Raw genomic sequence first — 26,841 nt, 5'->3', positions numbered from 1 at the left:
TATGGTTAATGGATAAAATAAGACCCTGTTATCATTTGGAGTTAGAACTGGTGCTTTCTCATAACTGGTAACAGTATCAAATTACAAGTCACGTGCTATTATTCTGCAATGTGGAGATAGGAATGATAGCCCTATGAAATGTACTAATTAAAAACAGGGAAAATGAAAAATCACTCCTTTCTCCTTTAGTCTAAATATAAAATGATTAAAAAAATAAGCCATCAGTTGGGCAGGCAGCTCCCGCCCAAGCCTTGCATGCCTTTCAGTGCCGTGCCCTGGGACCCCACCGCCTTCCCCAGAGCCCCTGGCCTGGCTGGCCCTGGCCATGGAGCTGTGCTGGCGTGTGGCCAGGTTGGGGGCACCCTAGCCGGACTCAGTGGAGCAAGTGCAGAGCTTCCCGTCTTGGATCCAGGCCCTCAGGGACTTGGAGGGCATGTTGGCCATTTCACCTGTGAGCTTGAACTTATCTTTGGACCAAGGTCTTCCTTAGAAACTGCTACAAGATTTGACCTCATGTCCCTGACCTCTTTGCATGCTTTTCCAGGCCTTCCTATATTCCACTTAGGGCTGTGGGGTGGAGGCTGCCCCATTTTTGCCAAAAAATTTTTTAAAACTTCTCATATTAAAAATGGTTTTTAAGTATTAAAAAAAGAGCTATTACTTTCTTGGACAATGTTTTCAAAATTATGGATTACAATCAAAATTTTTAAATGAAATAATGGAAATTATCACATGGAGTAAAGTTAAGTTATATGTACCAGGTCACATCATAAAATGTATGTCAATATGAGCAATGATTTACAAAAGTAAGATATAACACTTGTAGGATAAATAGCACTATACCTAGAACCATAAAACCAAGGACACTCTTAATTCCATGACGTTGACAGGCTCAACTGACTTGAGCCTTAGATTTTAGCCAGTGTACATGAACGGAACTATACCTACACCTATGTACATACAGGTCATTTTCACCTGGCCAAAGTTTTTATATAATTGTAACCAAAACAGCTGTATTTTTTTCCTCAAAAAAATTTATTTTAGAGTGAGAACACGTCACTACTACTTTTAAATCCTGGTACATTCAAAGTAAGTAGTCTTGGTACAGGACAGAATCAAATCATGATACACTTCAGTGATTTTTATAGTCACATACTTAATATAAAGGCACATTGTACTGAATAAAAAAATAAGTGTTAAGTTCTTGAGCTTTTAAATTAGAATTTTATAAAGTGCTTTTCATAAAGTCATATAGTAATTAAGTGGATATAATTTCCTTAACAAAGGCACCTTGAAAAGTTATTGGCACATGGCATTTTGTCTTGCTGCTCCTTTTTTTTCCCTCCTTTTTCGTAATTCCAAAGTCTCTTCACATGTCTTCTCTTCCACTTGTTTAAATTTTCCTTAATAATTCCCCATGTGAATAGCTAGCCCTTATACAAAATAAGATGAACTTTAACTTGGCACTATAAAGGTCACTTTTCAGACAGTCTTAGGAGTTTAGCAGTTTCTTTAGTGTATAAACTGATTCCTAAGGATTTAAAGAAAATTATATTCAAGTGGCAAATTTGGAGCCAACAGACTAATTCAGAGTGATGATTTGAGATGGTGTTTTAAATACATGTTTTATCTTCAAGGTTCTTTGCTGTTTTCTCAGGACCATCTGGATATAAGTTGATAGCTGTCACAGGTATAACACTCACTTGATCCAACTGAATAATTCCTCTGAAATATAAGATGATTATTTACCATCAAAATTAAATATTTTGATGAAAAGCACAGACCCCACCTATAGTTTGGTTAGTAAGATAGGGTTACTTCAAGATTATAACTAAATATATACTTAAAAATTAGGTGTTTTTGTTTCATTCTATTTAATAGTTTATAATAGTTGTACAAACTCTGAGCCCAAAGTTCAACTTAACCAAACTGACTGAAGGAATAGAAAGGTTCAGCAGAAGTTCATTATTTGGTACTGTAGGGAAGGAAAGGACAGGGTAAGTATAGATCATCAAGGCAGAGATTCAGATCTCTAGATTCGCACAGGTCGGTTGAAAAGACGGACTAAGCCCAAGCAGCTTTTTAAACAGTACTTACCACTGGAATGTAACCTTAGATTTTTAAACAACATTTCTCTTTTTGTTACTAACATACCTGACTAGAGAGTAGTAATGTAAGACCCTGTAATGTAAGTTCAATGTTCTCCCAATCAGTACATCAAGAGGTTAATTGTTCATAGAACCAAACAAGCTGATTCTAAAATTCACAGAGAAGGAACTGCAAGAATAGCCACAATATTTTTTAAAAAGAACAATGGAGAGAAGAAAGAGTTGCCCTGACCAGCTATCATAGGTTTTATTAAAAACCTTGCGGTAATTAAAACTGCTATTGGCACAGGAAGAGACAGATCAGTGGAACAGAAGGGAGTCCAGAAACAGACTAATGTATAAGGGAATTTTAGTTTATGGTAAAGTAACATTCCAAGTCAATGGCAAGTTACTAATGGATCAGTAGCCTCTCCGTTTGGAAAACAAAATCAGACCTCTAGCTTAAACTATACAAAAAAGTGATGGTAAAATAAGTTTTAAGGCTGGCTGGTTAGCTCAGTTGGTTAGAGGGTGGTGCTGATAACACCAAGGTCCAGGGTTTAACCAGGGTTCAATGCCTTACCAGCCAGCTGCCCCCACAAAAAAAGGTCATAGAAAAGTAAGTTTTAAGAAAACACATAATTTTGAGCTGGGAAAGGCCTACTGACATAAAATAAAAATCCTAACAGCCAAAAAGGAATAACTTGAATTGTTTAGACCTCAAATTTAAAGGTTTTATATGATATGAGATACTGTAAACAGCAGCAAAAGACAAATGGTAATCTGGGATTTTAAAAATTCCGCAATTCGTATTATATAGCAGACAAAGGAGCTACTATATACTGATATTAATGATTACAAAAGGCAGTACAACTGAAAAATGGACAAAGCCTTACTGCCATGCTAGGGCAAAGCTAATGTTGGAATCCTGCTCACAGCGCCAAGTGTCTAGCTCTTAATCCTATTCGTGACGCCAATTGTAAAGCTAGGCGACCACGCCAGTTGTTGGGCTCTTTTACCTGCTGGTAATCCTGCACTGACTGGGCCAATTGTTGCACTAGGACTGGGTCTGGAGCTCACAGACCCCTCAAGCCCGTCCACAGACTGGGTCACAAACCCTCCACATGCCAGGCTGGGGCACTAGACCCCTTATGCAAGTCTATGAGCTAGGTAACAGGCCAAAAGGTTCTTGGAGCCATAGGTTGGAAAGCATGGCTGCGGTGGGCGGACACCCAAGGCTGACGCTCAGCCGCTTGCTTGCTTGCTTCACTAAAACTCTCCCTACCTCTCTCTCTCTCTCTGTCATTCTCTCTCTCTACTCTCTAGAGGAAGAACACAAGAATAGAAACAAAACTAGAAAGATACATTGGCGTGCATGTGCACTAACTCCACCCACCCGCCCACACACACACAAAATTCGCTTACAATGGATGATCTAAAACCACACCCAACTAGACCGGAGGCTAGGGCCCTGACCAAACCATTCTATTTTCCCAACAGCTATAAATAGGCAAGTCACAAGATAAACATATATAAGAATATTTCAAAAAGTAGAAAAGATGGGCTGGCCAGTTAGCTCACTTGGTTAAAGCATGATGCTAACAATACCAAGGTCAAGGGTTTGGATCCCTGTACTAGCCAGCCTCCCCACCCCACCCCCAAAAAGAAAAGATTTATGTTATCTTTTAACTATTTTCCATGAACTTTTTGAAGTACCCTCATATAGCCAATTATCACAGAGATGCTAAACCTAGACAAACCTAAACTAGCAAAGATGCTAGTAAGAGGAAAATTCAAATTAAACAAGATTCTATTTTTGTCTACAGTAACAAAACCAAAAAAGATTATCACCAGGTTTTGAGGAGTTACTAAGTACATATACCCTTTGACCCAGTGATTTTACTTTTAGCAATCTATTCTCCGTAAATACACATGTGCAGAGAAAAATGTACAAGAATGTACTCTAGAGCATTACTGGAAATAACACATGTCGAGCCAGGGCTGGGTCTGGAGCTCACAGACCCCTCCAGCCCGTTGTCCAGACTGGGTCACACACCCTTCACACACAGGTCTACGAGCTAGGTAACCGGCAGAAAGGTCCTTGGAGCTGTAGGTTTGAGAGCATGGCTACGCAGGGCGGACGCCTGAGGCAGTCAACGCCAGCCAGGTGGCAGCGCCGCCTATGCGCACTAACTCTATCCACACACAACTTGCTTACAAAGAATGTGCCACCCCATTCCCAACCAGACCTAAGGCGAGGGGGCCTGATTAAATTATTCTATTTTCCCAACAACACGAAATTGAAAATTACCTAAAAGTCTAACAGAGGAATGGTTTTATTACGATATATCCAAACTGTGGAACACTACAGTCATATAGTAATTTAAAAGATACATATTTTTTATCTTGGTTTGGTTTCCTGGCAAATAGCTCCCAAAACTCTTGAAGTCTCAAAAGTGATAAGTACCTTTTGTATGCTAATAAGATGAATAATGTCTGGGGGCTCCTTGGGGGCTGGTTGCCAGAGGAACCAATTGTGTGATAAGAGGCTGGAACTTTCAGTCCCACTTCCAACCTCTAGGGAGGGAAGGGGGGCTGTAGGTTGAGTTGATCAGCAACAGCCAATAATTTAATCAATCATACCTATGTACAGAAGCCTCCATAGAAACCCAAAATAACTGGGTTCAGAGAGGTTCAGGATAGCTGAACACATGGAGGTGGATGGAGAGTGTGCTGCCCAGGGAGGGCATGGAAGCTCCGCACCCCTTCTCTCCCCATACCTTGCCCTGTGCATCTGGCTGTTCATCCTTATCCTTTGTAATAAACCAGTATACCTAAGTAAGTGTTTCTGAGTTCTGTGAGCTGTCCTACCAAATTAATCGGACCTAAGGAGAGGGGGTCATGGTTAACCCTATTTACAGTTGGCCAGAAGCACAAGTCCCAACCTGGGGCTTGGAACTAGCATCTGAAGTGGGGGCAGTCTTGTGGGACTGAGCCCTTAACATGTGGGATCTGACACTATCTTCAGGTAGAGAGAGTCAGAACCAAATTGTATGAGAGGACGTGGTGTCAACTGGAGAACTGACTGGTGATCAGAGGTGAAGTATTATTATATTGAGTATGAGAGTAGGAAAAACATTTTGGTTTTTCCTAACTACTTCAGAATTATGCAACCATAAATAGAATAGGTAAGCCGAATACCATTATCATTTATCAACTAAAAATAATATTAATAAAATAAATAAAACTGAAATAAAAAGAGGTAACTGTGGGGGCGGGGGGAGTAGTAAGATTACATATGCATTGGTAGGAAAAGAGTCCATGGTTCCCAAGCTGCACTGAGGCCCCTGGGTTGGCACAGAAAACTCAGAGGCACCAGAGAATATTTTAAATTGTCAGGAGACTTCATGTGTAATACTAGCTTCAGGGTAGCTCGTGGTTTCAACATTAGATTGTACTACATTCCTTCCAATGAAGTCATACCTTTGCAAAGCTAGGTTACTGATAAAAAGCACATAATGTTGAACAGGAAATGAGGGTGATAGTATCCAATCAGATTCCAAGATATGAGGTACTCTGTACACACATCCTGCTAGTAAGTAATTTAAGAATGAAATAAAAATATTTCTCTTAAAATTTTTCTTTTGGCCTAGGTAAGGGCATCAAAAAAATTGCTGGCACAGTAAGAATGCTATGAACCAAGTAAGTCTGGGAACCTCTGTCTGGAGTGAAAAATGCAGAACAAGAGTCTAGGTTGATAGACAATTATAATTATCTAGTATGCATTTACATCAATACATAGAATTTGGATAAAAGATGCCCACCCAGTTAACAAGAATAAGAACTGAAGAACAGAGAAGTGAAGGGATGATTTTACTTAAAAGTTCTGTATTAACTCGTTGACAAGAAAGTACATTACAACTGTCTGACTCACTACAACTGTCACTGATAAAGTAGGTTACACACTTGGTTTTTAATTTTACATTGCTTCTTTTCCTGCAAAGGAGCCCATAGCAAATAAAACAACAGTAAGAGAAAACAAAAAAATTACAACACTGTCTTCTGTGCAGGTAAGCATTAAAAAGTTCAAAAAAAGTCCTGAGCTTCCTGGCAGCCAAAGGCAAAAGGAAGAAACTGATACGTTAGAAGAATTTTAATTATCAGAAAGGAATGGGAATAACAATTCTTCAGGGGAAACCCAAACTAAAAGGTGAGAGGGGCACTAATATTTCTTTACTCTGCAGGTGCTTTGCTTGCATTATGACTTTAACCTCTAACAATCCTTCAAGATAGGCATTTTCGTTACCCTGAAGAAATGGGAGTCTCAAAAACATCGTAAAAAGCAAGTGGAAAAGCAAATATTCACATTAGGTCTTTTTTTCTGTAAATCTTATGATCTAACAGCACAAAGTAATTGAGCTAAGCTGAAAATTGTGGTCCTCTCCATTGAAATTTGCTTCTAGTAAGATAACTAAAGTGACAAATGATTTAACTTGTGAAAATGTTAATAATTCATTTTATAATTTATTATAAAGTAATTTCTTTGGTTAAAAAAAATCAAACATAGAAGGAAAGTGAAAGTCAGTCTCTCCACCCCCTACTCATTCCTACTCACTTTTTTTTTTTGGCAGCTGGTCAGTCATTCTTACTCATTAGAGATAACTTAAGTTTCTCCTTCCAGAAATTTTCTCTGCATTTTTGTACATATAACAAATATAATACTTTTGTTTTACCCAAAGGCGATCATACTATTTTGCAACTTATCCCCCCCCAATCTACTAGATTTTGGACTTCTTCAGCTGCAGAGAATCCCAGTGCAGATGTGCAACATTATTTAGTCAAGCCCCCACTGATAAAGAGTTGCGAGGGTTCTTGTTTTGCTTTTGTTTTTTATCATAAACAACGCTGCAACAAATATCCTGCTAGTCTTCTGAAATTAATTACCTTTTATACTGATATTTTGGGGTTGAAAATACATAATGAAGTCCTCTTATCTCTTTCCATACACATTGCATTTTCCATTATACATATGTTTCCCTTCTTTCACTACTAAACTTTAAGTTCTTAGCAGAGTTTGTCTTATGCACATCTGAATCTCTAAAAGTGTCTTGACCACAAGTTATTTAGTAAATGTGTTTTAATTCTGATAAAGTTAGAAGATGGACTAGGAAAAAGGCATTATTTTCCTTCCCACTTGTAAAATATAGTAAATATAACTCACATTTTAATCATTAAAAATACTAATGTTTCAAAAATGAGCAATACTTACTTGTATTCAGAAACTGGGAAAAGCACCTTTAAGATGGTTATTACCACACCTGCTCCTATAATTCCAACCACCATGACGTTCAAACACATAAAAAATACTGGGAAAACACTGCTCCAGAACCTACACAGATCTTTTCTGAACTTTTCCATCCACTGACACATTACCTTAAAAAAAAAAAGGAGTTTTGATTAGATATCCGAGTATCAACTATCTGTTTCCAGTACTGGAGGACAAGAGGAGAAAAAGAAAAACATATTAGTAGCTTTTAGAACAATAAAAACAGAAATACAACAAAGAAAAAAAATAGAACAGATGGGAGGTTCATTGTATACAAGATACATTTCTATACTTTAAGAGTGAGAGAAGAACCTAAGGTGGACACTTGTGGCATGGGCTATGAAGACAGTCTGCTCTGGGGCTGACCTGCTGAGGGAGGTAGGGTAGACAGGGTGAGGATGCTACAGTCCAGATCACTAAAGTTACCTGGGTTTCTCCAAAAACCACAAATAAGCAATCCAGAACTGCAACAAGAACTTCTCCTTTGAAACAAACTTTAGACTCTGCTCATTTAAATAGAAATTATTTTGGGTAAGGAGCCTACCTAGACATATCAGGATACTTCCTCTGAACCATGAATACCTTCCCAGTCAGCAGTATAAATGTCACGGGTAATATTCAAGTACTTAGTAGGTGCCAATGCAGATTCATACATAGTATCCATCTTATTTAATCCTTACAACTTCATGAGATATTACTTTACAGATTAAATGGGTATCCCATTGTACAGACAAAGAAACTGAGGTCACAGAAGTTAAGAATGTGTCCAAGATCACATAACTAGTAAGTGGCAGAACCAGCTTTCAAACCCAGGCAGTCTAACCCCAGAAAGAATACTCTTAACCAGTACTTAGTCACTATATAAGATCCTGAGGGCACAATGCATGTGTGTGTACACAAGGTAGAAGTTTGCTGAAGAAACAGAAATGGGTAGGTGAGAAAGAATTTTGGAATGGAAAATAATCAAATGAAATCCAGTGCCTTAATAATCATGATGTGACTATTTATTGTTAAATGAAGCTTGAAGAAGAAAATAGGAATACTGAAACATCACATTAAAGCCACAAGTCCATTATTCACAATAATGGTTTCCATCTCATTTTAAATGCTAGTATCTATTTCCTTCACCATAATAGTAAATGCTTACCAATAACACCAAATAAAGATAACACCAAATACATGATTTACCTTATATGAAGATGGAGGTTCCGCTCTAAGAGGAGTTTCTGGTAATTTTCCAGGTAAAGCGTCCTCATCTACAGTGGTTTCCACATTTCTGATAAGATACTGGCTGGTGGTCTGCAATGAACTAATACTTTCTACTGAGGAGGAAGAGCAAAGTTACCAAAATGCAAGGGGCATGTTGGTTTCTCTCCTACCAGTCCTAAGATAATAATCAATACCAACAACACTTAGGATACTGAGAACACATATTTCACCATGGGAGAAAAAAAGTAAACATAATTGATCGTTCACTGATTTAAATGCCAGAAGAGAGATACAAACTAAGACAGTTAAAAGGGACTACAGTAGTTATGATTCTGTCACAAACAAACTCAAAACTTAAAAGTTCTATATTTCAGTGGAAAAAAGGAATACTTTTCCCCCAAACCTTTACAATATTCTTATTACATATTTTGGGATAAGTATCCAGAGTTAAGAGTGGATAATTATTGGAAAATGTCGCTAGGCAACTGGCATTGCAATCACATTCCATTAAGGCTCAAAATAGATTCCTAAAATCCTTAAATGGACATATAAAGTAATACATTATAAAGCATTTTTTAAGGAAGCTTATTTCCAAGCATATTAACTATAATTAAAGATATTTAGCAGCTCTTACAAATAGTGTAAAAATTATAAAATTCAAGAGCATATTAATAGATATGGAACATAACCAGTGCCACTTTAGACAAGTCCAAGTACAAAATGGCGCCGCCCACCTCCTCCCCTCCCCTCCCCCCTTCCCTTTATGAGAAGCCTCCTGACTTAAACAGAAACCCCTTGGGCCGAGCCCGTGGCGCACTTGGTAGAGTGCTGCGCTGGCAGCGCGGCGACGCTCCCGCCGCGGGTTCGGATCCTATATAGGACTGACCGGTGCACTCACTGGCTGAGTGCCGGTCACGAAAAAACGACAAAAAAAAAAAAAAAAACAGAAACCCCTTTTCCTTCCCCAAGGAGGCAGTTCTCCACCCCATCCACATTAGCATAATGACCCTCCTTGACAGTATCACCCAGCTCTTGGCGCCAACATACCAATATAAGCTCTACCACCCCCATAGCTGGTGCTGTCCCCTTTCCAGGGCAGCCCTGGGCTGCCTCCTACTTTGAGCACAGCCCAGCAGATTTCTTTCTTTAATAAAGCTTGAACGGTACCCGGTACCCGGCATCTTGGCTCACTTTCTTTCACATATAAAGCCACCAACTAAAGCAATACTTTCCTTAATACTTTAAATACTGGTCTTTTAAATTACCTTTTTTGGAGAGGTTGGGAAGGGTAAATAAAATGTCATTTTCTCGAGAAATAGAGTATAGCATGCTTTCTTCCAAAGGAAGGGCGTAGTGTGAATGTCTAAGTATTCCCTGATTCTTAACTAACATATCAATTTCAATAACATCCTTTTGTTGAGCCTATGAAAAAAAATAAGTAATTATTCCTTACTTTAAATTATGGTACAGCCCCTACGAATTTCCAAGTGAATTTTCCTCCCTGATTTCTATAACTAAAGAACTTGTCCTATTCAGACAATTCCTTTTAAACCTCCCCCCCCACCCTGCGGGGCATTTAATTTGCATCTCTAATTATATTCTTGTCTGCCTGAGCACTCACTATTATAAGCTTAATCTTAGTTCCAGTTCATTTACACTCATAGATACTTAGAGGAATGGTAGCAGAGCTATGAACCAAATTCTTTTTTCTTTTTTAAAAAAGATGACTGGTAAGGGGATCTTAACCCTTGGCTTGGTGTTGTCAGCACCACGCTCAGCCAGTGAGCTAACCAGCCATCCCTATATAGGATCTGAACCCGTGGCCTTGTTGTTATCGGCCCTGCACTCTCCTGAGTGGGCCACAGGCCGGCCCTGAACCAAATTCTTATTCTTAAATCTCTTCACTTACTTTCTCTGCTATATGATGTTCATAACATTTTAAAATTTTTCTGACGTTCATAACATTTTTAAGTGACATAAACATGTATGAATATGAGCAATTTTTAGAAAATGAATACATTTCAAATGCTAAAATAATTAAACAAAAATTCTAAATGACTGGATACATGCAACATTAGGGTACCTTCCTTATCAAGTTAGAAACAAATAAAGTAACCGAACACATAAATAATACCTGGCACAAATTTAAATTACAACTTAATTCCCAATTAATAAGCATACTATCTTACTTGTTTTCCATCAATCTCTACTACCTCTTCTTGAATGACAATTAGTTGCAAACTGGAACCAGATGTCATAGGCCACTCATGAACTAAAATCCTTACACTGACAATTCCAAAATATTCTTTTTCCTCCAAATTTTCCAGATTTTCATTTTTCTCTATAAGAAAAAGTAGTGACAGCTTTGAACAAAAATTGCCACCAAATGTTACTAGATTTGATTATTTTGATGACATTTAAATGGAATAAGACAGTTGTAAACCAATTTCTTTGGCTTTCTTCATCCCAGATCTCAATGCTGTTTCAGATTCATAAAAACAAAGATGATTTGACAAATCCTTACAACTGCTCAAACCCATTTGAGAAGGGAAAAATGCTTGATGGTCTTTAGATTTTGTATGAAATGCCACACTAGTAACACTCTTCCTATATTTTTGTACAGGTTGGTAATGAGGAACCTACATGGTATAACTATTTACAAGGCAGGCCAAAAGATACAGTCAATCCCATATTTTAGCAAAAGAAGCACATTCATTCATCCATCCATTCATCCACAAGATCCAGTGATAGAAGGGGCCCAAGCAGTAAGGACAGTGAATTTTTTTCTCAATCCTTTCACCAGTAAGTGACTTGTTACTGTTGGAAAGGGCAGGAATGGGGAACGGTGTAAAAGATGCCTGTAATTATTCCTTAGTAATGGACAGTGGAGTAGGACTAGCTATTGGCCATGTTTCTCTCTAGCTAGGAAACCTCCATTCCCACCCCAACGGAGGTGGGATATAGTAGTTGCAGTTGGTTTGTAGCACCAGTGGCTATTCTATTAAGGTAGAAAATGCTGTGGAAAAAGATAAAGCAACATATACCAATGAAACTCAAAAGGAGCATTAAGTTTCTGTCCCTCGAATAATCTGAGGATAATTTGCGAAACAAAAACCCAGGTACATATTCTGAATGCAGACCCAGCTGTTGAAACTGATTCTGTGTCTTTATAGAGCTCTTCCCTTTGCCTGGAATATCCCAATATCTAGTTCATTAGCCACTTACTATTACAATATTTACCTGTTTCCCTGTTAGTCCCCCTCCTCTCCAAACCATTCATACCACAGTGCCAGATTAATCTCACTATGATTTAGTTTTGATTATACAGCCTTCTTGCTCAAACAGCCTTCAGTGGCATCCTGGTTTTCTGGTAGTTCACTGGTCCTCCTCCTTCAGGTTCGTCTTAGCACTTGTTCCTCTTGCTAGTGTGCTTAACCCCCTAATATCCTTTGAAGCTCATAAAAGTAAAATGTTCCTTCAATCATGGTCCATCTCAGTGTTTCAACTGACTGTTTATCCACTGGTGTCCCTCACAGAACGGTAGGCTCCTTGTCAGGTTGTCTGCATGCCCAAAGTCTAGGGCATAAGAGACTCAATGGGTGAGAAAATGCAGTCATATAAATACAAAATGACAACTCCTTAGTGCCCAAATCTAGTGCCCCTAATGTAGAACAGAAATAAATTAAAAACAACAAAAGCCCTTCATATTCTGACTTCCTTACTGTGGTAGGCAGCTTTCAAAAGTGGCCCTCAATGATCCTTGCCTCCAGGTATTCATACCTTTGTTCAATTCCCACCCCACAACCCCCCAGTGTGGGCTGGACCTAGTAACTTGCTTCTACAAACAGAGCACAGCACAAATGATGGACTGTCACTTCCATGATTAAATTAGACTGTGACTTCTGTCTTGCTAGTACTTGCTCTTGTTTGCAGTGTCTTGTCCTCTCGTTGAAGCAGCAGCTGCCATGTTGTGAGATGCGCTACAGAGAGGTCCACATGACAAGCAAGTGAGGGAGGCCTCCAGCCAATATGTGGTGAGGAAAAACAAGGGGTCCCTTCAGCAGTTCACAAGGAACTGAATCCTGCCAATAACCACATGAAAGAGCTAGGCAGCAGATCTTTCCCAGTTGAGCTTTGACATGACGGTAGCTTTGTGAGAGCCAGAGGACCCAGCTAAGCCACGGTCAGATTCTTGACCTACAAAGACTATGAAATAGTAGATATTGTCTTAGGCTACTGAGTTTTGTGTTAAATTGTTATGCTGCAATAAATTACTAATATGAGAATACTTCAAAGAGTTCGTGGAAAAACTGAATTAAAAGATAATATGAATCTTTCCACGATCTTTTGGAAGATCCTTCGAACAACTGCCAAAGAAGAAATTTTTAAAAAGAATTAAAGAAGATTTGTTGTTGTTGATGCATTTGATATTCTGAAGATTCTTACTGTAATTGGATAAGCACTTACTTCAGCTATAAAAGGAACAAACTCAATACAACAACCAAGATGACTGGGAAAATGGCTATAATAAATACATCAGCTAGGTTGCACTCCATGTCAATTCTCAGTGACTACAACATCAAAAGAATTATTATTTAAATCAGTACTAGCACTTCTTTTCCTAGCTACAGTGGATCAGCTTGTAGTACACCAATCTTCTTGCTGAGAATCACTAGAAAAGATGTAGAAAATACACATTCACATATACACTCAAAACCCACACCAGTCTAGAGGCATCAGAGAGCTAAAAGGACTCCAGCACTTGAGAGGCCAAGAGAGCTCACTGAGGTGAGTACAATATCCTATGCTATTTTCCCCATAAGGCATTTGCCAATTCACAAGCTGAAAGGTGAAGAAGCTGGAAAGCTGAGTACAGGGATGGGCCAGTTAGCTCAATTGGTTAGAGCACAGTGTTGCAACACTATAAGTTAAGCATTTGGTACCCCATACTGGCTGGCCACCAAAATAAAAAGAAGAAAAGCTGAGTAAAAAGCAATAACTAAGAGGCAGCAAAACTAAATAGAGCATTTGGCAGTCTCACACAGCTGGAGATAAAATGAAATTTCAGTACTAAAACAAAAATGCTAACCTATGCTTCTATAACCAGCAAAAATATCCTTCTAAAACGAAAGCAAAATAAAGATGTTTTCACACAAACAAAAGCTCAGATAACTCACTAACAAACCTATACTAGAAAATACTAAAGGGAATTCTTTAGGCAGAAGAAAAACGGCCCCAGAAAAGAGCACAGATATTCAGAGAGAAATGAAGAACAATGGAAAGAGTAACCATGACTATATAAAATAATAAATATGTTGCATGGGGGTTTAAGAACACAAAGAGCTAAAATGCATGATAACACAAAGGCAGAAAGGGAATAAATGGAGTTTATTTATTAGTTCTAAGGTTCTTGCATTGTTTGGGAAATAATAAAAGCACTAATTTGTTGATATCTAGGGTAACCACTAAAAGAATAATAAAATAATGTAAAACCAACAAAATAGAGGGAAACTATGAAACAAAAAATAACCAAGAAGAAGGCAAAAAGAGGAAGAAAAAGAAACAGAACAGGTGGGACAAAGGAAACAATTAAGAAGGAGGATTTAAATCCAAATATATCAGTAATTAATATAAATAAATTAAAATCCCAACTAAAAGACAGAGTGACAAACAATTACAAAAACTAACATATGCTGCTTATAAGATATTCACCTTAAATATAAAGTCCCAGAAAGAGTAAAAGAAAATGGAGAGATATACCGCACAACATCTACCTCCCCTCCTCCCCTGTCAAAAAGCAGTTATCACTAAACTAATAAAGGCAAAGCTGATTTTAAGGCAAGAATATCACTAAAGATAAAGAGAGACATATTATAGTGATAAAGAGTCAATCCATCAGGAAGACACCATAGTTCTAAATCTGTAGGCATTTAGTAATATTGTGTCAAAATATGTACAGCAAAAAAGTGACAGAACTGAAAGGAGAACAGACAAATCCTCATAGTGGAGATTTTAGCATACCATTTTCAGTAATTAATAGAGCAAGCAACCAAAAAAATTAGTAATTCCATAAAAGATTGAGCATGACTAAAAATCTGACCTGGTGTATACAGAACACCATATTCAACTAATTACATAATTTACTTTCTTTTCAAGTTTACATGGAAAGGATCATTTATTGAAACTAACCATATTCTAAGTCATAATCAAGTCTAATTTCAAAGGGTTGAAATTATACAGTGGTAAAATCAGTATAAAAGTCCCAAATGTTTGGAAATTAAGCAATATACTTCTAAATGACCCACAAGACAAGGAAATTGCACAAGTAACTAGAAAACACTTTGAACTAAATGATAACTAAAATATGCAATAAATCAAGTATAGAATACAAGTCCTTAAAGAAAATTTACTGCTTTAAATGCATACATTAAAACAGATAATAATCCTATATATAAGGGTACTTCAAAAACTTCATGGAAAGACAGAATTAAAAGATAATATAAATCTTTTCATGAACTTTTTGAAGACCCCCCCATATTCCTCATTTGTTATTTCATTCAAATAATATGGTACATTCCAATGTAACGTATCTGCTTATCTATAAACAACTCAAAATTTTAAAAGGTTAAAAAAAAAAAGTTCTACTGATATGAGGATAGAGGAAACTGAAAACTACATAATCAGACAGCAATTCACTTTCTCTGTTTTTTACAGTTGTGGTAAGCACCCCTCTAAGATTATGGCTCTGGCTATACCATTTACTGCCTCTATGCACATTCTCATGCTGATGTCAACCTACCAGAAATGCAGTTCCATCAATGCCAATCTCATGAAAGAAAAAAAGTGAACATGCCAGGAATACCCAACACAAAGAATATAGCTTTAAACACATTAGTGTTATTATATATTCCAGTAATCATGTATGTATATTATTATTTTAAAAGGTCGAGGGGATCCCCATACCAGCCAGGTACCAAATAAATAAGTAAATTAATTACATAAAATGGAAATATAAAACATCCAAGAATTATTTTACTAATTTAGTTTTATTAACAACAGAACAAATACGGAAATAATTCTGTAGTACTCACCTATCAAAGTCTGACAGCTTATTCGGGTTACACCACTATTTACAGGAAAGTCATTTACATATACCTGTCCATTCTCATAGGTTATGTTAAGAACAACCTTTAAATAAAGCAGCATATACATTAATTCCAATGGTTTATACATAATGACAAACTCTTCAGGTCATAATTACATTAACTAACTAAATTAGATGTGTAGGTAAAAATAAATCAGGCTGAACAACACTTAGCTACATGATACATTAAAAACATAATCAAAAGGAGACAAACCTGTTCTTTAGATACCTCCCCATCATTTTTCAGGGTGGTTACATTAATTCTGATGCCATCCTGCAAAACAAAGATTACATAAATTGAACATGTATGCAGTTCACAAATTGAAAGTAACTCAGTTCTTTTTCTTTTCCCCTCAGTTATATTTACTGTACAATCACTTTTAACAGTATTAAAAGAATATCTTAAAGACCATCATTTTCATTTTTACAGCTGTTATGTCCTTGTTCATAATTCCAGTTTTTTATAGTCTATATACTTTTTCCATTTAATCATGAATGTATCACATGAGCATATAATATGCAAACGCACATTTTAAAAGAAAAGATTAACACTCACATACTATACCTAGGTTAAAAGCTGGAATATTACCATACCTTAGAAGGCCCCACAAGCCATTCTATTACTGACTTCCATATTCATCGTTTCTTGCTTTCTTTTATAGTTTTACTACTTGTGTAGCTCTCTCCAAACAATATATTGCTTAGTTTTATCTGCTTCTGAGCTTTTTATGTAAGTGGAATAATATTGTATGTATTCTTCTGGAACTTGTTTCTTTTACTTAAAATTGATGATGCAACTGTAGTCACTTATTTACAGTACTGTGTACCATTCCATCCTATAATTACCAATTTACTCATTCATTCTACAACCCATGGACATCGAGTTGTTTCCAATTTTTGCTTTTATAAACAAAGTTGCTGTCACCCTTCTAGAGAGCGTCTCTTGGACAAGTATCTACAATGTACAGTTTTATTGCCTCTCAAGGTATGATCAAAAACAGTCTACCCAAATATTTAGGTATACTGATGACATGCTTTCTGTAGAGAAGAATACGCTGTTTTAAGAAGTATTCACCACTGACCACAGGAACTATAATCTGTTACCTGTAAATCAAATTCTTTCTTAAGCTGATTCACAGACAGACATTACTATCCTAGAATAAAAACAATATTCCCCTCAAATACATTTTCATTTGGGGTTGTATTCTTAACTTTGAAAACAGGAAAATTATTTATAAATATTAAAAATAATATAGAAGTACATTTCTCAGCACTGTGAGTATCCCCAATACTTTATATATAATTTCCAACAAATGAAAAAATAAGACTGAGGTGATTCCGTGAGGCTTATCTGATTCCAGGGACAACTTGTGGAACAGGATTCATACCCCATAAGGCCCACACCATACATTTAGGTTGACGTTGGTGCCCTTCCCAACTCCCCTAGAAGCCTTGAAGTTTCCAACTAGTGATACCTCAGAATCAGCCAGGCTTTCTCCTGGCCCACCTTGATCTAGATTAAGTTTCGGTTAGAACCAACAGTACTTCTAAAATAAACCAACATTCAATAAGCCATCAAGTTGATAGCTATATTGTTTTGTGTTCAAATTCCAGTCAAGTAGGAGATGTGATAAAGGAAGCAAGAGATTGGAATGACTGGAGGAAGGGGCCATGAACCAAGGAATGCAAGAAGTCTCTAGAAACTGAAAAAGACAAGGGAACAGATTCTCTTCTCAGAGCCTCTGTGAAGAACCAGTGACTTGACTTCAGCCCAGTGAAACTGATTTTAGACTTCTGATCTCCAGAATGGTCTCTCTCTCTCTCCTTCCACCATCTTGCAATGTGAGACCCCTGGGTCATTGTCACCACCACCAGATGGACTTTGGACTTCCCAGCCTCTGAAACTAGTTTGAAGGAGTCTTGGTGAGCAGCAGAGGAACCCACGGCGGCAGCAGCAGCGGAGGCGGCGGCGGCAGGGGCAGCAGTGTAAGTGGCACTGGCGGTAGTGGCGCCAGCGGCAGCAGCGGGAGAAACAGCACCAGCGGTAGCGGCAGTAGCGGGGGGAGCAGGGAAAGCGGCGGTAGCGGAGCCGGTGGCAGTGGCGTGAGCAGCAGCAGCAGCGGGGGAAGCGGCAGGGGCAGGAGCGACACCATGCGATACCACCTCGTCACCCAGCAGCCCAGCAGAGTCCAACCTGACCAGAGAGGTGGCTACCCAGAGAGGCCCAAGACCCGAGGCAACCACACACGCAAGGCACTAGTGGCCAACTGAGTAGTCACTGAGGTAGCCATACCAAATTGGCAACCACAGCAACGTCTTAGTCAGTCAATAGTGTCAAACCTGTGGACTGTGAAACCCCCTGCCACAATGAATAAACACCAAAGAAAAGATACGAGAAATACGAAAAATCAAGAAAGTACACCACCTAAAGATAATAAATCTCAAGCTTTAGATCCTATAGAACAAGAAGCCCTTGAAATGACTGACAAGGAATTTCAAGTGATAATTCTAAGGAAACTGAATGAGATACAAGAAAACTCATCTAGACATCATGATGAAACGAGGAAAAGTATACAGGACCTGAAAGAAGAAATGTACAAGGAAATCAATGTCCTGAAAAAAAATGTAGCAGAACTTGCTGAACTGAAGAAGTTATTCAGGGAAATAAAAAACACAACGGAGAGTTTAACCAGCAGGCTTGTGGAAGTTGAAGAGAGAACCTCTGAACTTGAAGATGGGCTGTTTGAAATAACACAAGCAGACAAAAAAAAAAAAAAAGAGAAAGAAAAAAGAATCAAAGGCATTGAAGAAAATCTGAGAGAGATATCAGACAACCTTAAGCGCTCAAATATCTGAGTCATGGGTATTCCAGAAGGGGAGGAAAAAGCAGATTGCATTGAAAACATATTCAACAAAATAGTGGCAGAAAACTTCCCAGGTATAAGAAAAATCACAGATCTTCAGATCCAGGAAGCTCAACGATCTCCAAAGGTATTCAACCCAAAAAGGTCTTCTCCAAGACATGTTATAGTCAAACTGGCAAAACTCAAAGACAAAGAGAGAATCTTAAAAGCTGCAAGAGAAAAGCGTCAACTCACCTATATAAGGGAGCCCCAATCAGACTAACATCAGACTTTTCATCACAAACCCTAAAAGCCAGAAAGGAAAGGGATGATATATTCAAAATGCTAAAAGACAGAGATTGTCAGCCAATAAGTCTCCACCCTGTAAGGCTATCCTTCTGAAATGAAGGGCAAATAGTATATTTCTCAGACAAACAAAAACTGCAGGAGTTCACCACCACACGACCACCCTTACAAGAAATTCTCAAGGGAGTACTGGGTTTGGTTCCTGAAAAATAACTACCATTCCCATAAAAACCCAAGAAAAATCTAAACCCACTAGTATAATAAAAATGGCATTCATGAAGAGAAAACAAACAAACAAAAAGGCTATCTACAACCTAAGGAACCAACAAACACAGAAAACAAACAGTAAATCAGAAAGCAAGGAACAAAAGACACCTAAGACAACCAAACAACAATCAATAAAATGCTAGGAATAAATCAACACTTTTCAATAACAACTCTTAATGTAAAAGGCTTAAATTCCCCAATCAAAAGACACAGACTGCCTGACTGGATTAAAAAAGGAGGACCCAACTATATGCTGCCTTCCAGAGACCCACCTCACCCATAAAGACTCACATAGACTAAGAGTGAAGGATGGAAAAAGATTTACCATGCAAACAGAAAAGAAAAATGAGCTGGAGTAGCTATTCTTATATCTGACAAAATGGACTTTAAACTAAACACCATAAAAAGAGACAATGAGGGACACTATGTAATGATAAAAGGACTGAGCCATCAAGAAGACATAACAATCATAAATATGTATGCACCCAATGTTGGAGCAGCCAGATTTATAAAACAAACTCTATTAGACCTAAAGAAGGAAATAGACACTAATACCTTAATAACAGGGGACCTGAACAACCCACTGTCAATAATGGACAGATCATCTAGGCAAAGAATCAGCAGAGAAACACAAGATCTAAACAATACTCTAGACCATTTGGACTTGGCAGATATCTACAGAACATTACATCCAACAGCCTCAGAATATTCATTCTTCTCATCAGCACATGGATCATTCTCCAGGACAGATCACATATTAGGTCACAAATCAAGTCTCAACAAATTCAAAAAAATTGGAATTATCCCATGTATTTTCCTAGACCATACTGGTTTAAAACTAGAAATCAAAAACAAATGAAATTCTGGAAACTATACAAACAATTAAACAGCATTCTACTTAATGACATATGGGTCCAAGAAGCAATCAATCAGGAAATCAAAAAATTTATTGAAACTAATGAAAATAATGATACATCATACCAAAACCTGTGGGATATTGCAAAAGCAGTATTAAGGGTGAAATTTATTGCATTAAATGCTCACCTCAGAAGAATGGAAAGATGGCAAGTGAACAACCTAACACTTCACCTTAAAGAACTAGAAAAACAAGAACAATCCAAACCTAAAGTTAGCATACGGAAAGAAATCATTAAGATCAGAGCAGAACTGAATGAAATTGAAAACCAAAAAACAATTCAAAAGATCAATGAATCAAAAAGTTGGTTTTTTGAAAAGATAAATAAAATTGACAAACCATTAGCATGGCTAACAAAAAAAAGAAGAGAGAAGACTCAAATAACAAAAATTAGAAATGAAAAAGGCAATATTACAACTGATTCATCTGAAATACAAGGAATCATTCAAGCTGAAAGCCTTTCCTTTAAGAACAGGAACTAGACAAGGATGCCCACTCTCACCACTCCTATTTAACATAGTGTTGGAAGTACTAGCCAGAGCAATCAGAGAAGAGAAGGAAATAAAGGGCATCCAGATTGGAAAAAATGAAGTCAAACTGTCCCTGTTTACAGATGACATGATCCTATATATCGAACAGCCTAAAGCCTCCACCAAAAACTCTTGGAGGTGATAAATTATTTCAGCACAGTAGCAGGATACAAAATCAACACACAAAAGTCAGTAGCATTTCTATTCTCCAATAGTGAACATCCAGAAAGAGAAATCAAGAAAGCCTGCCCATTTACAATAGCCACCAAAAAAATAAAATACTTAGGAATTGAGTTAACCAAGGATGTCAAAAATCTCTATAATGATGGGCCGAGCCCGTGGCGCACTTGGTAGAGTGCTGCGCTGGCAGCGCGGCGACGCTCCCGCCGCGGGTTCGGATCCTATACAGGACTGACCGGTGCACTCACTGGCTGAGTGCCGGTCACGAAAAAACGACAAAAAATAAATAAATAAATAAATCACACAAGTTAAAAAAAAAAAAAAATCTCTATAATGAGAACTACAAACCACTGCTGAGAGAAATTAGAGAGGATACAAGAAGATGGAAAGATATCCCATGCTCTTGGATTGGAAGACTCAACATAGTGAAAATGTCCATACTACCCAAAGTGATACACAAATTCAATGCAATCCCTATCAAAATTCCAATGACATTTTTCTTAGAAATGGAAAGAACTATCCAGACATTTATATGGAATAACAAAAGACCACTCATAGCCAAAGCAATGCTGAGCAAAAAAAATAAAGCTGGAGGCATAACACTACTTGACTTTAAACTATACTACAAAGCTATGATAACCAAAACAATATGGTACTAGCATAAAAACAGACACAGTGATCAACGGAATAGAATAGAGAATCCAGAAATCAACCCACACACCTACAGCCATCTGGTCTTTGACAAAGGCACCAAGCCTATACACTGGGGAAGAGACTGCCTCTTTAGCAATTGGTGCTGGGAGAACTGGATATCAATATGCAGGAGAATGAAACTGGACCTATACCTTTCACCATACGCTAAAGTCAACTCAAAATGGATTAAAGAATTAAATATACACCCTGAAACAATAAAACTTCTTAAAGAAAACATAGGAGAAACACTTCAGGAAACAGGACTGGACACAGACTTCATGAATAAGACCCCAAAAGCACGGGCAACCAAAGGAAAAATAAACAAATGGGACTATATCAAACTAAACAGCCTCTGCACAGCAAAAGAAATAATTAACAGAGTTAAAAGACAACCAACAGAGTGGGAGAAAATATTTGCAAAATATACATCCGACAAAGGATTAATATCCAGAATATACAAGGAACTCAAACAACTTTACAAGAAAAAAACAAGCAACCCAATTAAAAAATGGGTAAAAGAGCTAAGTAGGCATTTCTCTAAGGAAGATATACAAATGGTCAACAGACATATGAAAAAATGCTCAACATCAGTCAGCATCCGGGAAATGCAAATCAAAACTACGCTGAGATACCATCTAACTCCAGTTAGGATGGCTAAAATCCAAAAGACTCTGAACGATAAATGCTGGCGACGTTGCGGAGAAAAAGGAACTCTCATACATTGTTGGTGGGACTGCAAAATGGTGCAGCCTCTATGGAAAATGGTATGGAGGTTCCTCAAACAATTGCAGATAGATCTGCCATATGACCCAGGTATCCCACGGCTGGGAATATACCCAGAGGAATGGAAATCATCAAGTCGAAGGTATACCTGTTCCCCAATGTTCATCGCAGCACTCTTTACGATAGCCAAGAGTTGGAACCAGCCCAAATGTCCATCATCGGATGAGTGGATACAGAAAATGTGGTATATCTACACAATGGAATACTACTCAGCTGTAAAAATGAAGGAAATACTGCCATTTGCAATAACATGGATGGACCTTGAGAGAATTATATTAAGTGAAACAAGTCAGGCACAGAAAGAGAAATACCACGTTCTCACTTATTGGTGGGAGCTATAAATAAATAAATAAATTCACACACACACACACACACACACACACACACACACACACACACACACAAATAAATGGGGGTGGAGGGGGAAGAAGACATAACAACTACAATTCCTTGAAGTTGATACGACAAGCAAACAGAAAGGACATTGTTGGGTGGGAGGGGGGAGAGGGATGAGGGAGGGGGGTTTCAGTAAAGGGACACATAATCAACCACATTGTATATCGACAAAATAAAATTAAGAAATAAATAAATAAATAATAAATAAATAAATAAAATTATATCCTGTTAAAAAAAAAAAAAGCAAATTCCAGTCAAAAGCTCCTCTTCTCAAACTAGAGGATCTGCTAACTGTAGACCACTGTTCTTCTAACAGCCCAGAAATAAGCCTTCAATGATGCTGTTCTAAGAAACCATTTTATAGCTTCTGCCTTTCACAGCAGTGAAGATATACTATACTGTTTACTGCACTTACACATACCATTTGCCTAGCAGAATACAGGGTTTGAAAAGACAATGAACAAAACAAGCATAGTGTACTTTCCAGAGACCCATGTTCAATTAAAGTATTTTTTGGTCCTTCAGAATGATTTCATTGCAGGAGGGAATCCCCTTCCTAATTGCCTCCTGAGCCAGAGTTTGGAACAAGGTCATAAATTTTTGTTCTTTCTGAAACCTCTGACTGAACTGGAAGTTTAGGCTTTTGAGCCCGTGTTATATACACTTATAACGTGGGTGGGAAAACTGAAAAGTTCCTCCCCACCCATTTTCAATTCTTCCCTCTAATTCCTTCATTCATAGGATGCCCATTTGCGACACAACTGGCTTCCTAAGGACAAAGGTAATAGACACCTGGTTTAAAATAAGTAAGTCTGAGGGAAATATATGGAATATACAGCTACACATACAAGAAAATAGTACAAGAAAATAAATGTCCTTTGAATGCCTCTCTTTGGTGAAGTTATTTTAATGATAGATCAATGTACTATGAAAACTTACTATTTTGCAATCTTGTGTAATCTTAACTTGACAACTGCACACATAAATCAAAAACAAAAAAATGCTCATAAATCAGAGCTCCTAACTTCAACCAGTTTTCTTAAATTTGTATCATGCTGGATACAAGGATGGACAGATGAACAGATACGTGATAAAGCAAGAATAGTAAAACGTTAATGGTAGTATAGGTCTGCACTGTTCAATATGGTACCTGCTAATCACATGTGGCTATTTAAGTTAATTAAAATTAAATAAAAATTTTTTTAATTCCTCACTTGAACTGGTCACATTTCAAGTGCTCAGTGGCCACACAGAGTAGTCTAGTAGCTACTGTAATAGACAGCAGACATATTATCCTTTACTGCACAAAATCCTACTAGACAACACCTACCTAGTAAGGGGACCACTGTAAAATCCTTTCACATTTTCTGTGCATTTAAAAAGGTTTCACAATAAAACGCTGAAATAAATATCAAATGGCTTCAGCTTCCCATATATACATTCCAAGTAATGAAATTCTCCTTCTAGCTGCTCAGCATTCATTTAACCCATGGAATTCTGAATTTTGATCTGGACTTTGCAAAAGTGAAATGAAGGCTTAAGAAGGGAGAACTGAAATGATGAAATCACTGAGAGTCCACAGTGTGGTGTATTTTAAGCTTGTGTTGTGTTGTAGTGAGCTGGACTGAAGCATGTTGGGACCTAAAACCGCATAGGGTCTAAAAGATATTAAAAGGACACAGTTTTTTTCTTAGCATGCAGTTCTCTGAGTTCCCTCTTTTCCCACGGTTATTTGATATGTTGGTTATGAGGCACAATGACGTTATTCACATAAACGTAAAACTGTTTTCCAGCCAGCCTGAAGCTGCAGACTTACTACAAGGCAGGTACTATCCAGACCCTGAGAAACCAAGGAAGACATCAGTAAAGCTATGGTGATTCCACCCCTCCAGCAAGACCCTGAGATAGGGCCGAGCCCGTGGCGCACTCGGGAGAGTGCGGCGCTGGGAGTGCGGCGACATTCCCGCCGCGGGTTCGGATCCTACATAGGAATGGCCGGTGCACTCACTGGCTGAGTACCGGTCACGAAAAAGACAAAAAAAAAAAAAAAAAAAAAAAGACCCTGAGATAACAGCAAAAATGGGAACAGAAACAAGCTGGAGCCTTGGTGAGGCCTTGTACCTGGGTCCTTGCACGAAGCCCCCACAGCTCACATCCCCTGCTTTTCATTTCTCATGTTCCATTCCCTCAACCCCCTCTTTCAAAACCCTTTAGGTAAATCTGAGTCCTTGAGATGGCTTTAGTCTGGCCATTCACCTCCAGATTTACCGGAGAGATGGATTAGCCTAACAACTCTTCTCAGGTCACTGGTGTTCCAGAATAAAAGGTGACTTTCACTTTCACTAACATTTGATTTTTGAGTGGTTTGCTTTTGAAAGGGGGCAGGCAGCCGGACTTGGGTCCTGTATCACTTGCAGTCAAAATGCACTTTTCTCAGATTATATTGACAGGCCCAAAGGTCTCTTGGGTCACAAGTGACAATGATGAATCTTTAAAATTTGGAAAAGAGGAAAACGATGTTCATACTTTCAGAACTTTAGGAATTATTTCATTTTTATTTGGTCTCTTGGTGCTTGTCCATTGCATTCATATTTTTAACCAGATGCAAGTGTGGTCCACATATAATTTTAGATATAAATGATTCTTAGGGTTTACAATGTTGTACCTTCCTGAAATGCCCTAGCAGAACTGAAACTGAGACATGCTCATCACTTTTGTACCCACGGAGAGTAATGTCATTACCCCAAAACATAAAGTAAAAAAAAAGTGACATGTATCGTGCCAATCATATGTTTTTAGAGTATTTGTATTCAAATCTTGACTAGTTAGAAAAGATGTACCTACACAGTTTCTTGACATTCTGAGAAAACTAGCATTATAAAATCTTCAAACTTTTCCCTACATACATTCAACTGAGAAAAGGCAAATGCTAGTTTAGATCGGCACGATTCCACGCAAAAAAAAAAAAAAACCCGGTGAGAATCTGTCGCCTTTTCATTCTATGATGCAACGGTTCTCAAACTGCAGGAGGCATCAGAGTCACCGGGAGGGCGGTGGACAGTCAGCTGGGGCCGCCCCCAGAGAGGCCGAATCGCGCTCCGGGGCGGCCGACGCCGCCGTCCCGCCACGCTCCGGGAACCGCTTCCCTAACGTCCGACAAAAAGCCCAAGCCCGGCCTTCAGCCTCCGCCTTCTCCAGCCCCGGGAGTCTGCAGCCTCGGGAAGGCGCGCCTTCCCGGTCGCCTGGCCGAGCTACAGGTGGCCTGGAAACGAGCTCTCTCATTGGGCGACTTCCACATTTCCCGGGCACACAAACACTGCCTTGCTCAAGTGCCGGGCACGACCCCAGGAAGGCGCCATCAGAAAAGCCCGGGATCCGGCGGTCACGCACTTTCGACGGGAAAGCCCTGTCACGTCGAGCGACAATCTGGGCCGCTCTAAAAAACTCTTAAGTTGTGTGGCCCGAGACTCGACCACACGCTGAGGGGCCCCTTCCGGTCCCTTCCCTTTCGCCCTCTCGCCTCCCTGTCCCACGCCTCCCATTTCCTCTGGTACTTCTCCCCACTCCTCTTTTGGGGGGCCTACACCCCCGCCCCTGCCCGCCGGCAGGAGTGAGGGGCGTCGTTGTGGACGGCCCGGGCCTCCCGGAGGGTCCGAGCCGGAGTGGCCAGCCGCGCACGCCCTGCCCTACCTGCGAGGCTCGGGACGGCGGCAGCGGCTCGGGAGCGCCCGTCAACCAGCCGGTAGCCGGTAGCGCCACCAGCAGGAGCAGCCGGAGGGCGAGCGCCACCGGCGAAGCGCCCTCCATCTTGGACAGCCCCGGCGGCGTTGGACGGGCGGCGGGGAGCTGGGGGCGGAGCCGGCTGTGGGGCGGGGCGAAGGGAGGGGCGGGCCTTCTCGGGGCGGCCGCTGTCTGGTACGCCGGGAGACAGCGGGTCGCGCACGCGCGGCGCTGCGCAACGTCGGGGGGCGGAGTCAAGTCGGGGAAAGTAGGACCGGGTCTTTAAGCCGCGCTCTGGATTGGCGAGAAGTTCGGCTCCGAGTGTAAATGTTTTCGTTGCAATTATTTTTTAATTAGTATATCCTCTATATACATATATATATATCTGTGTATGCATGTACATGTATCTTTAAAATGAAAACTCTGGTAATAGATCACTAT

The 26,841-nt window shown here is 39.1% G+C and overlaps 1 protein-coding gene across 2 annotated transcripts; it reads right to left on the bottom strand.

Annotated features, from left to right (window-relative positions):
• Window positions 1–1,201: 1,201 nt before the first annotated feature.
• GINM1 (glycosylated integral membrane protein 1) lies at window positions 1,202–26,507 on the bottom strand. 2 transcript variants are annotated; one of them, XM_063097725.1, is made up of 8 exons: window positions 26,371–26,507; window positions 15,981–16,040; window positions 15,714–15,810; window positions 10,812–10,963; window positions 9,888–10,044; window positions 8,602–8,735; window positions 7,357–7,520; window positions 1,202–1,725 (listed from the first exon to the last, which is right to left on the bottom strand). In XM_063097725.1, exons 1-8 carry the CDS (start codon window positions 26,485–26,487, stop codon window positions 1,614–1,616), a joined length of 993 nt encoding a protein of 330 aa, XP_062953795.1. In that variant the 5' UTR covers window positions 26,488–26,507; the 3' UTR covers window positions 1,202–1,613. The 2 variants fall into 2 exon arrangements, with proteins under 2 accessions (XP_062953795.1, XP_062953796.1); XM_063097726.1 differs by having other exon boundaries at window positions 8,602–8,732.
• Between the last annotated feature and the right edge of the window lie 334 nt (window positions 26,508–26,841).

This window comes from Cynocephalus volans, chromosome 5 (genome assembly GCF_027409185.1).
Source record: "Cynocephalus volans isolate mCynVol1 chromosome 5, mCynVol1.pri, whole genome shotgun sequence".
NCBI lineage: Eukaryota > Metazoa > Chordata > Mammalia > Dermoptera > Cynocephalidae > Cynocephalus > Cynocephalus volans.
The sequence above is the reverse complement of the archived record's forward strand: the minus strand, read 5'-3'. Positions and strand labels throughout refer to the sequence as shown.